The sequence below is a fragment of the Anguilla rostrata genome, chromosome 15 (genome assembly GCF_018555375.3).
Source record: "Anguilla rostrata isolate EN2019 chromosome 15, ASM1855537v3, whole genome shotgun sequence".
Taxonomy (NCBI): Eukaryota; Metazoa; Chordata; class Actinopteri; order Anguilliformes; family Anguillidae; genus Anguilla; species Anguilla rostrata.
This window is the reverse complement of record NC_057947.1, coordinates 5,539,585-5,554,051: the sequence shown is the minus strand read 5'-3', so window position 1 is coordinate 5,554,051 and position 14,467 is coordinate 5,539,585. Positions and strand designations below refer to the sequence as shown.

Here is a 14,467-nt window from a genome sequence, read left to right as displayed (position 1 = left end):
CCTGACATTATTTAAGTAATAACAACAGGAGGTTGTGAGGCGTTGCTGTGAATGCAATAAATAACAAAGAAATGGTTGGAATTTTCTTTATTGAGCAAAGAACCTTGGATTTGGTATCCAAGGTTTTCAACGTAGACTTGGAAATGACAATTTGTGTACAGCACGAGAGCTCTGGGAATGCAAAGAAAAAGACACAGCGGTCAAAAAAAGTGCCATAGATTATGGCCGTTAATTTTCCACTTGATCACTTGCATCTAGGCCATTTTGATGTGGCTTTTGGAAGACCCAGCAAGCCTTCTCTTGCTCCGGCTTCCCCTGCCGTTCTCCTCCTAGTACTCTTCTCCCTCTTCATCTTCCTCATATGAGTCGATCCCCACCTCTTCATAGTCCTTCTCCAGGGCTGCCATGTCTTCTCGAGCTTCAGAGAACTCTCCCTCCTCCATGCCCTCTCCCACATACCAGTGGACAAAGGCACGCTTGGCGTACATCAGGTCAAACTTGTGGTCGAGACGGGCCCAGGCCTCGGCGATGGCGGTGGTGTTGCTCAGCATGCACACGGCCCTCTGCACCTTGGCCAGGTCTCCTCCAGGCACCACAGTGGGGGGCTGGTAGTTGATGCCCACCTTGAAGCCTGTGGGACACCAGTCCACAAACTGGATGCTGCGCTTGGTCTTGATTGTGGCGATGGCGGAGTTGACATCTTTTGGCACCACGTCACCGCGATACAGCAGGCAGCAGGCCATGTACTTGCCGTGACGAGGGTCACATTTCACCATCTGGTTGGCTGGCTCAAAGCAGGAGTTGGTGATTTCAGCCACAGACAGCTGCTCATGGTAGGCCCTCTCTGCAGAGATGACTGGGGCGTAGGTTGCCAGGGGGAAGTGGATACGGGGATAGGGCACCAAGTTGGTCTGGAACTCTGTCAGGTCCACATTCAGGGCCCCATCAAAGCGCAGGGAGGCAGTGATGGAAGACACAATCTGGCTGATGAGCCTGTTGAGGTTGGTGTAAGAGGGACGCTCAATATCGAGGTTTCTACGGCAGATGTCATAGATGGCCTCATTGTCCACCATGAAAGCGCAGTCGGAGTGCTCCAGGGTGGTGTGGGTGGTCAGGATGGAGTTGTAGGGCTCCACCACAGCTGTGGACACCTGGGGAGCTGGGTAGACCGCAAACTCCAGCTTGGACTTTTTGCCGTAGTCGACAGAGAGACGCTCCATCAGCAGGGAGGTGAACCCTGAGCCAGTGCCCCCACCGAAGCTGTGGAACACCAGGAACCCCTGGAGCCCGGTGCACTGGTCTGCCTATAGAAAACATAATACAAACACGTGAGATAGCCGTACCTGCTACATCATATATACACAGAGCTGACATTTCAAATCCTCTCTAATTCACCTCATTTCCAGCCTGCTGGAATAGAGGGGGGATAATTGGGAAATGTGTGTCGTGTATTCAAACATACAACAAGATTTTTTGTGTGTTACAATGGCCTGTGAAATCTTCTTACAACATGCATGTCCATGGAAATGCTTGCTAATTGCTTGCATGATTTTCATTTCTTAATTTTTTTTTTTTTTATTATTATTTATTTTATTTTTTTTACCAGTTTGCGGATCCGGTCCAGAACTGAATCGATGATCTCCTTGCCGATGGTGTAGTGCCCACGGGCGTAGTTGTTGGCGGCGTCCTCCTTGCCAGAGATGAGCTGCTCTGGGTGGAACAGCTGGCGGTAGGTACCTGTGCGCACCTCGTCTGGAATAGCAAAATTCCGTTTTCATTATTTGCATTTTTAAAAACACACGCTTCAAAGAACCAGTCTAAAAATTAGGAAAGCTGAAGGTATTTCATATTTAAAATCTAGGGTCACCAGAGCTACAAACCTGGCAAATGACTAAGCTGTGATCTTCTCAACTTTTTTTGCTCAAATAGTAGAGAAAATGGCCCCAGCCAATACTCTGTCTTACTCTCCACAAATCAGAGAGTTACAAGTGGAAAACCCTGTGACCCAGGTCCCCTACAAGCTTCAATGGACTGATAGTGGCCTCGATTTATAAGTAGCATCTAGGACCCCCTTGGCAGCCCTCAGTATTGCTTGGACAGACCACAAACTTGCCCTAATATACCCTGGCAGTTGTCACAGACGTACCGATGACAGTGGGCTCCAGGTCCACAAAGATGGCCCGGGGGACATATTTGCCGGCCCCCGTGTCACTGAAGAAGGTGGTAAAGGAATCGTCTCCTCCTCTGGACGTCTTGTCACTGGGCATCTGTCCATCCGGTTGGATGCCATGCTCCAAACAATACAACTCCCAGCAGGCATTGCCCATCTGGACACCTGCCTGGCCGACGTGGACGGAGATGCACTCACGCTGTTGAGAGCAAAATGGATAATTGTATTAGTTTGGTCAACAAAAGTAACCGATGGCCAGTTCATTTCCACTCCAAAGTAAGGCTGCAGTATCCTGGTCTGTGCTGTGACAGCCTGCCTCCAGCAGGTGGAGCGGTCTCCATAAGCAGAGGCGAACAGTGAGCACATACAGACTGCAGCGACTGACAGGGTATACACTCAGCGGCCACTTTATTAGGTACATTATGTATGTAAAGCAGGCAGACATGCAGTCAAACATTAGAATGGGCAAGACCTGTGATCTAAGCGACTTTGACCACGGTATGTTTGTTGGTGCCAAACGTGGTGCCTCCAGCATCTCAAAAAGAGCCCCATTCCTTATATTTACACACACTAAATTAAAAAACAACCAGGGAGCGGCAGTTCTGTGGGCAAAAATACCTTGTTAATGACAGTGGTCAGGGGAGAATGGGCTAACACCAAGCTAACATAAAGGCCACAACAGCCTGAATAACATGCAGTTTACAGGGGTGTGCAGAAGGGCATCTCTAAACGCACATCATGCTGAACCTTGAAGCAGATGGTCCGCAGCAGCAGAAGGCCATGCTGGGTTCCACTCCTGTCAGCTAAGAATAGGAAGATGAGGCTACAGTGGGTACATGATCAGCAAAGCTGGACGACTAAAGATGGAAAAATGTTGCCTAGTCTGATGAATCTTGAGTTCTGACGCAACATGCAGATGGCAGCGTCAGAATTGGGCATAAGTAGCATGAATCCAAGAATCTATCCTACCTTGGGTCAATGGTGCAGGCTGGTGTTTGTGGTGTAATGGTGTGGGGAATGTTGGCACAGATTAGGCCCCTTAATATCGAATAAACATAACTTGACTGCCATAGCATACTTGAGATTTGTTGCTGACCAAGCGCTTCCCTTTATGGTCACAGTCTGCCCATTTTCGAATGGATACTACCAGCTGGATTATGCACCATGTCACAAAGCACACATCATCTCAAGCTGGTTCCAAAACATGACTTTAAATTATTTAAATTTACGCCAATTGCCTGCACAGTCCCCAGATCTGAATCCAATTGGCTAACTTTGGCATGAGGGGAAACAGGAGGTTTGCAGCATGAATGTTTGACCAAAAAAACTGTAGGAACTGCATGATGCTATCACGTCAGCACGGACCAATATTGCAAAGGACTGTTTCCAAAACCTGGAGGCTACTCTGGATGGACATGGGGGTCTAGGGGGCTATAGACAGTTGTACATAATGAAGTGGCCACTGTAGTATATAACAGTGACAGTGCAGAACAGGAGGGGACACAAGCTGCTTCGCTCAAAATTACTGCCTTCCGTCTCTCAGAGGGACAGAGAGATGATGAAGCAGAGGTGGGGCGAACGGAAAGGAGGAGCCACGCCCTCAGACAGAACGTCAAACAGGTAGCTGCAGAAAGAAGGGGCGCGGAGAGCCTGCAGGGCAGAGCCAAACATTCCAGTTTAACAGGGGTGGACATTCCAGCTTCAGAAAGTGGAGGTCCTCCCCAGTATTTTGTTCCAATCACCTGGATTTGGTTATTAGCACAATTCTTCAGCCAAGAGGTAGTAGTGAACTAAATAGTGAAATCTGTTGGCTGAGTTCATGGATGGAAGAAACACATGGCAGGACTTTTACTGTCTGACCCCTGGACTTCCCACATCTGCAGTTTTAGCTGTGAATCTGAACTCACCAAGCTCGGCCAATCAGAATGTATGCCATTTAGAATGGTAAATGGTAAATGGACTGCATTTATATAGCGCTTTTATCCAAAGCGCTTTACAATTGATGCCTCTCATTCGCCAGAGCAGTTAGGGGTTAGGCGTCTTGCTCAAGGACACTTCGACACTCCCAGGGCGGGGTTTGAACCGGCAACCCTCCGACTGCCAGACAATCGGTCTTACCTGCTGAGCTATGAAGCGCCTTGCAAACTAAAACAGTATTGAGAGCAGGAGCGGAGGATCCAGGCTGACATCACTGAGGCTCTCTGACGCCAAATCATCAGTGGGGGTGCGAGAGGGGGGGCCTGGTTTCAGGTCGTCGGAGAGCCCCACAGCTCAGCCAGGATCGTCCAGCGCCTACAAACACAACGCTGTACCAATGTTTTATGAATGGGTATTCAGCAGCACCCTAAAATCATGACATGATTCCTGAAGCAAACGGTTTAGGGGCCCCCTGCAGTAGAGCAGGAGTGTGAGCTGAAAAAAGCCCCCTCCTCTAGGGAGGCAGCCTACTTCTGCCTGTGCAGACAGTGATCCATAGCTAAGGCCTCCTCCCAAATGGGGGATTTTTAATGAATCCTCTAGTGGGGACCCGGATGCTATTTTTACACTGTCCCATCAGCTGCCCCTGTTGTTCGCTGCCTGCTGGGAAGGGGCTGGGGAAAGGGTGGGGGTGGGGGTGGGGGGCATTATGCGGGGAGGTGTGACTGCCTAGTTTGGGCACACGGGCCAGGTCAGCAGAATGCTATTTTGGGAGAATATGCCGTCCCATTGAAATGTGTGTGTACCGGCCACACCCCGGGCAAAACCGAGAACAACAAAAATAACAACGCTTTTATTTTGACAGAAATGCGTCACTTCCATTCACGCCAGAGTAAGAATAATGAACAGGAGTGATAGAAACATGCTCACAGGGGATTAAGCAATACCCCTGGCGCCACGCATGGGGCGGGTTCTCTCTCATAGAGCCACGGTGTCTGGGCCCTGCTAATGGTTACCAGCCCTGCCAGCCCCAGGAGCCGGAGCGCAGGGGCGGGGTCGGGCTGTGAAGCAGGGGCCCAGCCCCACCTGCGCTTCCTGTTCTGCCCACACAGGCTACAGCACCAAAAAACAGGGGAACCCAGTGTGCTACAGAGGTCTGCAAAACCTGGACCAAACCGCAGGGGGTCAACGCCAGTCAGGCATTCACAGCCTCTCGTCATCTCCTGGCAAATGGCTCCCAGTCGGGGGGGACTGAGGCTGCCGAATCTAACACAGACCTTCTCAACATGGCGCGTTGGCCGAAGCAGCAAAAAAAAAAAAAAGACTGGGCTTTTATCATCAGGGCTAAAGACGTCAGTACAGCAAGCTGAGCCGAGTCTGACTGAACCCTTCATACATATCGATGAATCCCACTGAACTGCCACACGGGGTCATTATACATCAACACTAAATACACGACAGATATTATATTTAAAATGTAATAATCAAATAAAACCAAACAACAGTCTTGTATAAATTATATCATGTATATGAACTAATTCTTCTCAGAATTAGCCAAATGCCCCAAAATTATAATGCCTGGAGGGAAACCTTGGCTTTCATGGCAGCTTCTACTTAACCTGGAAATTCATAAAACACACACCGGGAAGACCATGATATTACAGCTCAAATAAGGAAGAACAAATAATCAAAAAATTGCACTGTTGTATTTCCTGGCGCGCAATTAGTGATGTGCTTCCATTCCTTTGATATCCTAAAAATTCTATCCAGTTTAATGGTCCCCAAGCCTGACAATGACTCATCTTTTCTTGCAACGATATCAATGATTGAGATTTTATTTGTGCAGTTATAATGCACCGCTTCACGAGCACCGATGTTTTAAAAAGATACTACTTTCTACATTCATTGCTTTCTGTGAATGAGGATAGGCGTCTGATTTCTTATCCAGGCACATAATTTAGTGATCGCATATTATGAATAATAATAATCTTTATCATCCCCAAGATAATTATTTGGATTGTATTACTTGGTTTCAGTTTATAGTAGCCATAATTATATTGTTAGGTTTTTCTGCGTGTAGTAGTCTGGACTGTGCATGCTAATGCAGAAGCTAGTCTCGATACAACATCCACTACATACTATCAAGCCTACGGCACCTGCTATCGTCCACATTGTTAAAATACTGTTCTTTTAGAAATTACTGGCAACATTTAAAGCTGTTAATACGGGAATAGGCTAAGATGCGATAACAAAATGGATACGCCGCCTCCGCTGCGTGTTTGAATGACAGTGAGAATCTTCTGGTGACAACTCTGCTGCATTGCACCCGATTGCGACTAGCCATTCTCCGGGGGCATGTTAAGCGAATATTGTTTTTATTTAATCAACCGAGTCTTGGTCGGTTAATCTCTTACTTTAAAGGAGTATTCAATTGAAACGAATAAGAATTCCGGATAATCGCATTGTGCTGTCTGGGCAGAGGTAAATTCTCTCTGCAACCATTTCCCGCACTTCCAGGTGCGCAGTTTGAAAAAGATTTGGTATCCCTATTCCCAGATTTTTATCTGTGTTGATTTTCGAAAACAAGCATGCATCAAAAATAGGTAAAAATAGGTTTTCAATTAGGCTAACATAAATGACAAATTATATTGCATAACATAAACGTTTAGCTATTTGTATGTTCTGAGATAAGTATACTAAATGCAAAATAACTTACCATTTTGTTTCGGAATTGGTCTGTCTTCTAAAGCATAAACAATTACAGTAATATAAAACACCTCACTGCGCACCCTCAATGTGGTCTCCGTGAGCTGGTCGAACCAGGATTTTGGCAGCGAGGGATTATATACTGTGCCCCCCCAGAAACGGGAGTGGCGCTGCTGCCACTCCCACGCGCGCATTTCGCAAAAATATTCTACTGTCTAAGGTGAGCTGTCGTTGGTTATGGGTAGAACATGAACATTATGTCCTACTCATAACCAGAGTGACGTCATCATTTCAAACGGTGTATGTAATCGGTTCAAATGTTTTGTTAATGAGTGAAACCATATATATATATATAGCCTATAGCTTTCTACCACAGTCCGAATGAGTCGCGCTTTGTCATGTTCACAGCAATATATAAAGACTAATAAGGATTACCACATCGGTAGTCATGTGGTTTAGCAGGCGTACATTTTACAAACGGTTTCAACAATGTGCATTCAATCACCTTAACCATGAAACCCGCTGGAAATAACTGAATCCAAATTATATTAAACCTAAGAGCGTTTTCTTATTCTAGACACGGCTCAGGAGCAGATGGCTCAAGATTTATGGTATTTTTATGTTCACCAAATTTCTCACAAATGATTAATAAATGAAAAATTTATCATGAATAAAAAGTAACATAATACTTCATAACGGAATATCTGGGGACTGCTGCCCTGCCTTACACATAAAGTCCACACGGGCACAGGGGGAGATGGGAACTACTTCCTGGTTCGACACGCTCATGGTTTTCAGGTGCTGCTCTTCCCAGCCTCCTGAAGTGCCATCTGTCTCCTCATCGGGGGTGGAGGAGCAGCAAGCCCACGTCATAAACAGGGAGGAACACAAATACCATAGATGGCCTGTAGGGGGACAAAAAACAACGACAACAAAACAGGCCAAATGTCTATGGTGGATATGTGGAGACAAGCCACAAAAACCAGCATATCCACATGGAAACGACCACTAATGCTTGCCAGCGCTTTATACCAATTACATGACATTACAAACACACAGGGGTGCCGTAAAGGGGGGGGCTAGGATGATTCCAAGGGCTCTGACTGACAGGGGCCCACAGAAAACACTAGAACATATGATTTTCTGGGGTGGAGGGGGCCCAACGTGAGATATTTTCACACGGCCCTAAATCCCTGGTGGTGCCCCTGCAAACACACAAACACCTACATGTTCTCACGTACACACATGCACATGCACACACACTCACACACACACACACACAAATGCTGCGCATGGAAACAAGTGGATTGTGTTTACATTCTTAGTTTGCAAGGAATTTGAAACGGTGTGGAAATGATTGCGTCAGAGACTTTGCAGTGACCATTCTGTTGATTCACAGGCTTTCTGCTTGTAATCCTGGTGAATCACAAAGACAGGGCTGGACTGTGACAGCTTCATCAGACAAGATGGAGAAAAATGCACATTCATTTTCTCTAGTCATTTCTGGTTTCTGCCATTGCCAGTAGAAATGTGTTCTCTGTAGAGACCCGTCTGCTCACCAATAACGTTGCTAGCTATGCATTCACAACACAGATGGCTCAAGCTCAAATCAGTATTACAAGACAATGACACAAGTGGCTAGAATAATAATGATATTGTAGCAACCTCTGTTGGTTGGTGCAGATATTGTTTAGTATGTCCTGAATCCTCTCTGTTGGAGGTAGGCCCTCTGCCAAGTGTCATCACAGGGTGAAGTCAGTAATTTGGGGAGGAGCTGTTACAACCTTGGACTGTTAGAAAAAGTGGATGTCTGCCTGTTTGCACTGTCCATTTTCTGCCTGATGTCTCGTGCAAGAATGCATTATAGATGGAGAATAGCAGTTGAACCGGAGAGCTAGCGAGCTCCACACCAGGGCAGTGGAGACCTGCTGAAACATTCAAGACAAACCCAGGATTAAAAATTCAAGCATTCTTACGATTACTAATGAAACAGTCACCGCAGAGTTCTCCTTCCAAAAATACGCATGCACACTCACGCTCTCTCTCGCTGAAGCACACAGGCACACGCCTTGCATTTGCAGTAGAAAGTTTTTTTCCCTCAAAAAAAGCAGGCTTGTGGGAAAGGAAGCTCATTGGCTGGTGGGTTGTTTCACCCAGACTGCGGCTCCACACCACATTATGCTGTGCATGCGCCACATCCAGGCAGAGCGTCGCAGCCATACAGCAGTGTTTATGCGGTAACGTGACACCTGGTGTGGGTGTTCCTGCTGCCGTCACATGACTCCACACCACTCGCTCACTCTGGGGCTGCCGCACGGAACACGTCATCTTCACTGCAGTGATGTCACTGAGCTGGCAGTCAGCATTCCACCTTTCTCCCCTGTACAATTTCTCCTCTATATCGGGGTTCTGCAGAGCTACTGGTGGGACAGTAGCAGCTCTGTACATGCAAATAAAATCCTCCAAACTGATTTTTTGCAATCAGTTTCAAGATTTGTGTTCACAGAATAACTGGAATTATTAAAATCTTTTCAAATTCTATGGTATGTATGAATCATTTGATCAGGGGTTCATTTGACTAAACTGAAGGTTGCAAATGTGAAATGAGAGCACAGATGAAGAGGGAGGCTTTGCTGGCTGTTTGGAAGTGTTGAGTGGCCGCGCCGATCTGAGTGGATGAATGTGCATCTGTCTGTGCGTCTGTCTGCTTCCCCTAAAAAACAGCTTTTTGTCTCAGTGAGATTACTGTATAAAACCGCTAGTATATCAGACAAAGTAGCTTAGAACAGCTTATCTCTGCCTATTGTGCTGGAGAACAAAATGTCCTTTTGGTGCCTGACAAATGGTGCCTGGCATTTTGCACTGAGATCAGTACAGCGCCTGAACAGAAGAAGCAAATGGCTGAACGCATTTGAAAAGGACGGGGCACTGCGTTAACACAGAGCTGCGTGCGATGCAGCATATCAGCAGCCGGTGCTGTCGGCAAGGCCAATAAAACGCAAAAGCGCTAAACCTACTGACTTGAGACACGAGCAAGTTCAATGAAGATGTGCGTTTCGGGTTATCCATTTTAAAATTACATTCGACATGGTGTGCGTACGTGTGTGCGTGTTCATACAGGGGAATCAGCTGTCTATAGAGTACAGTGTAGAAATGCATGTAATATTTCTCATGAGATTGTTTACTATCATACAGATTAAAAGAATACAGAGCCTAAAATTCAGAATTTCAGAATGACTGTTTATGTGAGGCTACCGTGTACCATCTAGTGGCAGCAAGTAGCTTCTTTTCTCTTTAGTATATTTTTGGGTGGACCGCAAGAGCGGGGCCAGCCCTATAAACGCGAATGTGTGTGACTGACTGATGAAGTTACACCATTGGTTGGCCGGTTCAGTCCAGCCATATACTAGCACCTGGTCTCGTTCAAAAACAGTTTTGTTTAGAACTGCTGACAGTGTCCCTGAGAGCTGCAATTACGTTCAGTGCATTGATTCAGCAGTGTTAAAACAACTGTAAATCATTTCCCAAGGGGTTCACACAGGGTTTACTTCAAACTAATTTTCACACAAACAGGCACATAAAAGCACACACTCTCTTGAATACTGAAACACTAATAGCATTTTTGTGTGTTTGAGAGAGAGTGAGAAAGAGAGAAAGAGGCAGACAGAGAGCAGCATTTGTGCTGACTGTTTTGATACAGTGGGTGAATGGAAAATTGCCAGATGCATGTGTATAAGCACTTTCAGAGAATGGTAATGTTTGGGGAAAACACTCATCAAAAGCCTTCACAACAGGGCGGAAGATTTATTTTGGGGAAAAGTAAGTGTGTGTGTGTGTGTGTGTTTATGTGCGATAGAGAGAGAGAGACCTTTGCCAAACATATTTATGTGAAACACATCTCAGGTTAGCATGTCTGAGCTGTTTCAGTTGTGTATATATGGATTACATAAGTGTGTATTGCGCAAGGGCCACAGGAAGGAATGCTACCACTTGTAAAGGGGTGGAGATGGGGGCACAATTTCAGGTTGGAATGAATGCATGTTTTTTTTTTTTTTAATTTATTTTGGCCCACCTCCAGCTCCGTGAAATGCCGGTACTTTACACTGAGTTGCTACGCCATCTGTGGCAGGGAGTGGAAATGCAGAAATATGCCTTTCCTCTCTCAGCCACAAGATGGCAGAGCAACTCAGCGTCAAGTGCCTGCATTTTACACATCAAGCATTACTCAGCTTTTACTCCAGCCTGGAAAATCTTTAAAGTCCCATACAAGTTAAGTTTCTTTCTCTGATCCTCTAATCCAAGTTCATACACCAGCCCACTTACCTGAGGGAAGCCATCCTGGAATCACTAGTGCTCTCTTAGCAGTAGACCTCCCTCAAACTGCTCAATTAAACCTGCTGCTCTCTCCATCCAGCACCTTCTTTATTCTGGAAAACATATGAGAGGATATAGAACATACAGGCAAGCCTCATTAAAACTGTATACAACACTGGAGGGGAGGGGGGGGGGGGGGCAAGTGGTAGCATTTAGATCATAGAAACAGCCACTACAGTTTATTCCTCAAACTCAAGATTTTACCCCGGAGATCTTAGCTTACAAACCCAGAACAGGAAATGCAATAGGCACATAATGCAACCCGTAATGCATCATACACTGGAGCCTACATATAAAAGAACCATAAAACCAAATTCTTCAAAGCACTGAAGGCCATGTCAGGCGAGGAGGTCAGGGGACACACGGAGCCCGACTCCATGGAAACGCACCCTCAAGCGTGAAACAAAACAAAACCGTGCCAGAAGGTCACAGAGACCACACAGGAGACAAAGGGGACGAACCACATGTGACTACAATGGGATTAAAGACAGTGCTAGGGCTGGGGGTGGAAACAGGAAGAGAGCTGTCACTGTAGATTTAGGAACACAAATAGGTTTAAATAAGTATATTAAATTAACTACTGCTTCCACCATTGATCCATCAAGGCCTGTGAATACATTTAAAAAGTATCATCTCAAATAGAGGCTATAAACATACCTCAAAGATACAGTAAGACTCATAAGAGCATGTAATGGTGAGAACAGGCCATTGGGCCCCGAGGCTTCTGATTTTGAAAATAATAATTTAAAAAAATAAATCTTTTAAATTATTATTTATAAGACACTTTTCATAAAGTAATTCCAAATCATTTTCCAACACAGGAGGACAATAAAAATGTCATAAAATAGCAATAATAAAAAGGCCACAAACAAAAGAAGCAGCTACAACAAAAACAACATAAACATGGGTAATAGTGGGAAACCAGCAGGTGAAATAAGAACAGAATTGCAGAGAATGAAAGTAAGTTAAAAACGTCAGGCTTACAATGAGCTTACAAGTAGAATACTGCAAGCTGCCTGTTCCCTGGTGTATAAGTGTACAGAGAAAAGGGGGCCTCTGCATTTAAAGAAGACTTCCTGCATTGCCCCTCAGTCGAGGCTAAAAAATGCGTCCCTTTTGGGTAGGGGTACAGACTGCTTGGAGTTGGTGATGTATGTCCCAGTACATTGGCCTAGTTAGGGTTGCTTGCTTTGTTGTCCCAAACGTTGGTTAACCCCTTGTCTCCAACAACAAAACCTGTTACCCAGGCTTCACATGAGTTATAAATACAGAGGAACTCTACCAGGAGCCACTCTCTCTGAGGCCTTGCCTTAGCCTGAAGAAGCTAAAATGTCAGGCTAACTTAAATTATCAGCATTTCCTGGGGTAAATGATTGGAAATGATTTATGTGGCTGATTTACCATTGCTTATTGGCAAAAGAGCTAAAAGGTATTTTATTATCTGCCCATACTTATTGTTTTACCTTATGTGTGAACCTACCCTGGGTAAAAAATAATATAAAAATAAATAAATTAATACATTTATTATTTTAATATCGAACCTGTAATACTGTCTTTCATATAAAGACTGCCTCTTTGCCCTCATTCACACAATGTCATTGTGGTGTGAAGTCTTTCACATCACACCTTAGAAACCTCTCTTTCAGTAGCAAAGAAAATATCACATCTATTGTGTGAAGGTTCTCCAAATTCTTTCTGAAGAGTGACAGTTGCTAGGCAACAGTAAAATCCTTTATCAATTGTATTGTCTTTATTCTGCAGTATTCTGCCATTAGTAGGCACTGCCGCACCTGAATGATCAGCAGGTGATATTTTCTAACACTTCAAACTGTTTAATATTGTTGTACGTACAGAACTTGACTCAATAACCATTTATTTACACATGCACACAACAAATGCAGCAGTGTCATACAATAGTATAATGGTTAAAGAACTGGTGACCTAAATATTGAAAGATCAATTGTACTCATAGGACATTACCATTGTACCCTTGAGCAAGGTACGTAACCTGTATTGCTTCAGTATGTATCCAGCTGTATAAAGGGACACCATGTAAAAAAAATACAAAAGCTGTGTCAGTTGCTCTGGATAAGAGTGTCTACTAAATGCCTGTAATGTATATGTCCCAGCATATTTAATGACCTTTGGAAGATGGAAAATCCTGGAGGAAGTCTGGAACACCATTCTTCCAATGATTACAAATTATCCCAAATTTTCCCTCACAGAACTGAATTTGTTTTTGACAGACAAGGTGTGGCAGTGTATATTGTTTATAGATCTGTTCTTTTTTTTAATACAACAAAGTCAGATGTTTAGCTTCATTATGCATCAGAATAAGGAAAATACTTAGCTTTGAGGACTATAAAAAAGAAATACGTGTTTTTTTTCTCAAAATATAACTGTGGAAATGTGAGTCAGCATAGAACATTTTGGATGCATTCATCTGGTTGAATCCAGGTTTAAAGCAGGTCAGAATGAAGCTAAATTATTAAATCTGTTGGTACTGGAAGTATCTCCCCCAGGACTGCTTTCTGTCCCATGCGTGTCTCGAGTCATTGCGCGAAGGAAGCCTGGGATTGGCTATGCTGTTGCCATGAGCACAATAACTGAGCCCTCTCTCGCTGAAGGTCCTCTCTGTTTGTGCTAGCACATAACTAGGCGCGTCCTGCCAACAAGGCCAACGGACACAGAGCCTGAATGGAGTCTTTGTGGTTTCTGTTCACCTGAACAACAAATATAAATCTATCATGGGTAGCAAGATAGTAGCCATGTCACAAAAAGGTATTGGTCCAGTGCTGTATATACACATTCTGAGCAGACTGTGCTGGGGTCAATGTCTCACTGCCTCTTCAAACTACATCCACGTCAAGGAACAAGTGTTAAACAAACCAGACGAGGTTGTGAGAATGTTCCTGAATGTTTGTCCAGCAGTACGCACCCAATAGCAAGGAAATCCCTTTAGTGGCCTTAGCTTCTTCCCTTCCTAGAACTCTGCATGTACTATACAAGGATGCCAGGCTTCTTCATGTGAAAGCTTGCTGGCACACGAGCTGGCTGGCTTTTGTGAAAGCCTGCCTTACCATTGGCTAGCTTGGCTGCCCAGGCAGTCGTGTGTTTCTGAAACTCGGCAGCCCTTGTTTGCTCTTCAGTTGTCAGCGCATATGGAGAATAATTAAGGAGTCTTTAGTGTACACTAATGCCATGTAGCACACGCGTTATAGATCCCACTTATTAGAGACAGCCTTGTTTGAATGGGCTAAAGTGCAATGCTTATACAGCACTTAAAAGGTTTAGAGGAAT

At 44.9% G+C, this 14,467-nt stretch overlaps 1 protein-coding gene and 1 long non-coding RNA gene across 2 annotated transcripts in view; both read right to left on the bottom strand.

The window, feature by feature from the left end:
• Positions 1-72: 72 nt before the first annotated feature.
• Positions 73-6,960, bottom strand: LOC135240964 (tubulin alpha chain-like). The gene is made up of 4 exons (XM_064311045.1): positions 6,804-6,960; positions 2,147-2,369; positions 1,604-1,752; positions 73-1,304 (listed from the first exon to the last, which is right to left on the bottom strand). Exons 1-4 carry the CDS (start codon positions 6,804-6,806, stop codon positions 330-332), a joined length of 1,350 nt encoding a protein of 449 aa, XP_064167115.1. The 5' UTR covers positions 6,807-6,960; the 3' UTR covers positions 73-329.
• Positions 6,961-8,163: 1,203 nt separating this feature from the next.
• Positions 8,164-14,467, bottom strand: part of LOC135240967 (uncharacterized) — a 39,018-nt gene continuing 32,714 nt past the window's right edge. The window contains exons 3-4 of the long non-coding RNA XR_010325838.1: positions 11,117-11,220; positions 8,164-8,721 (exon numbers count right to left, since the gene is read on the bottom strand). This is a non-coding gene — a long non-coding RNA (uncharacterized LOC135240967). The remainder of the gene's footprint in view (positions 8,722-11,116; positions 11,221-14,467) is intronic.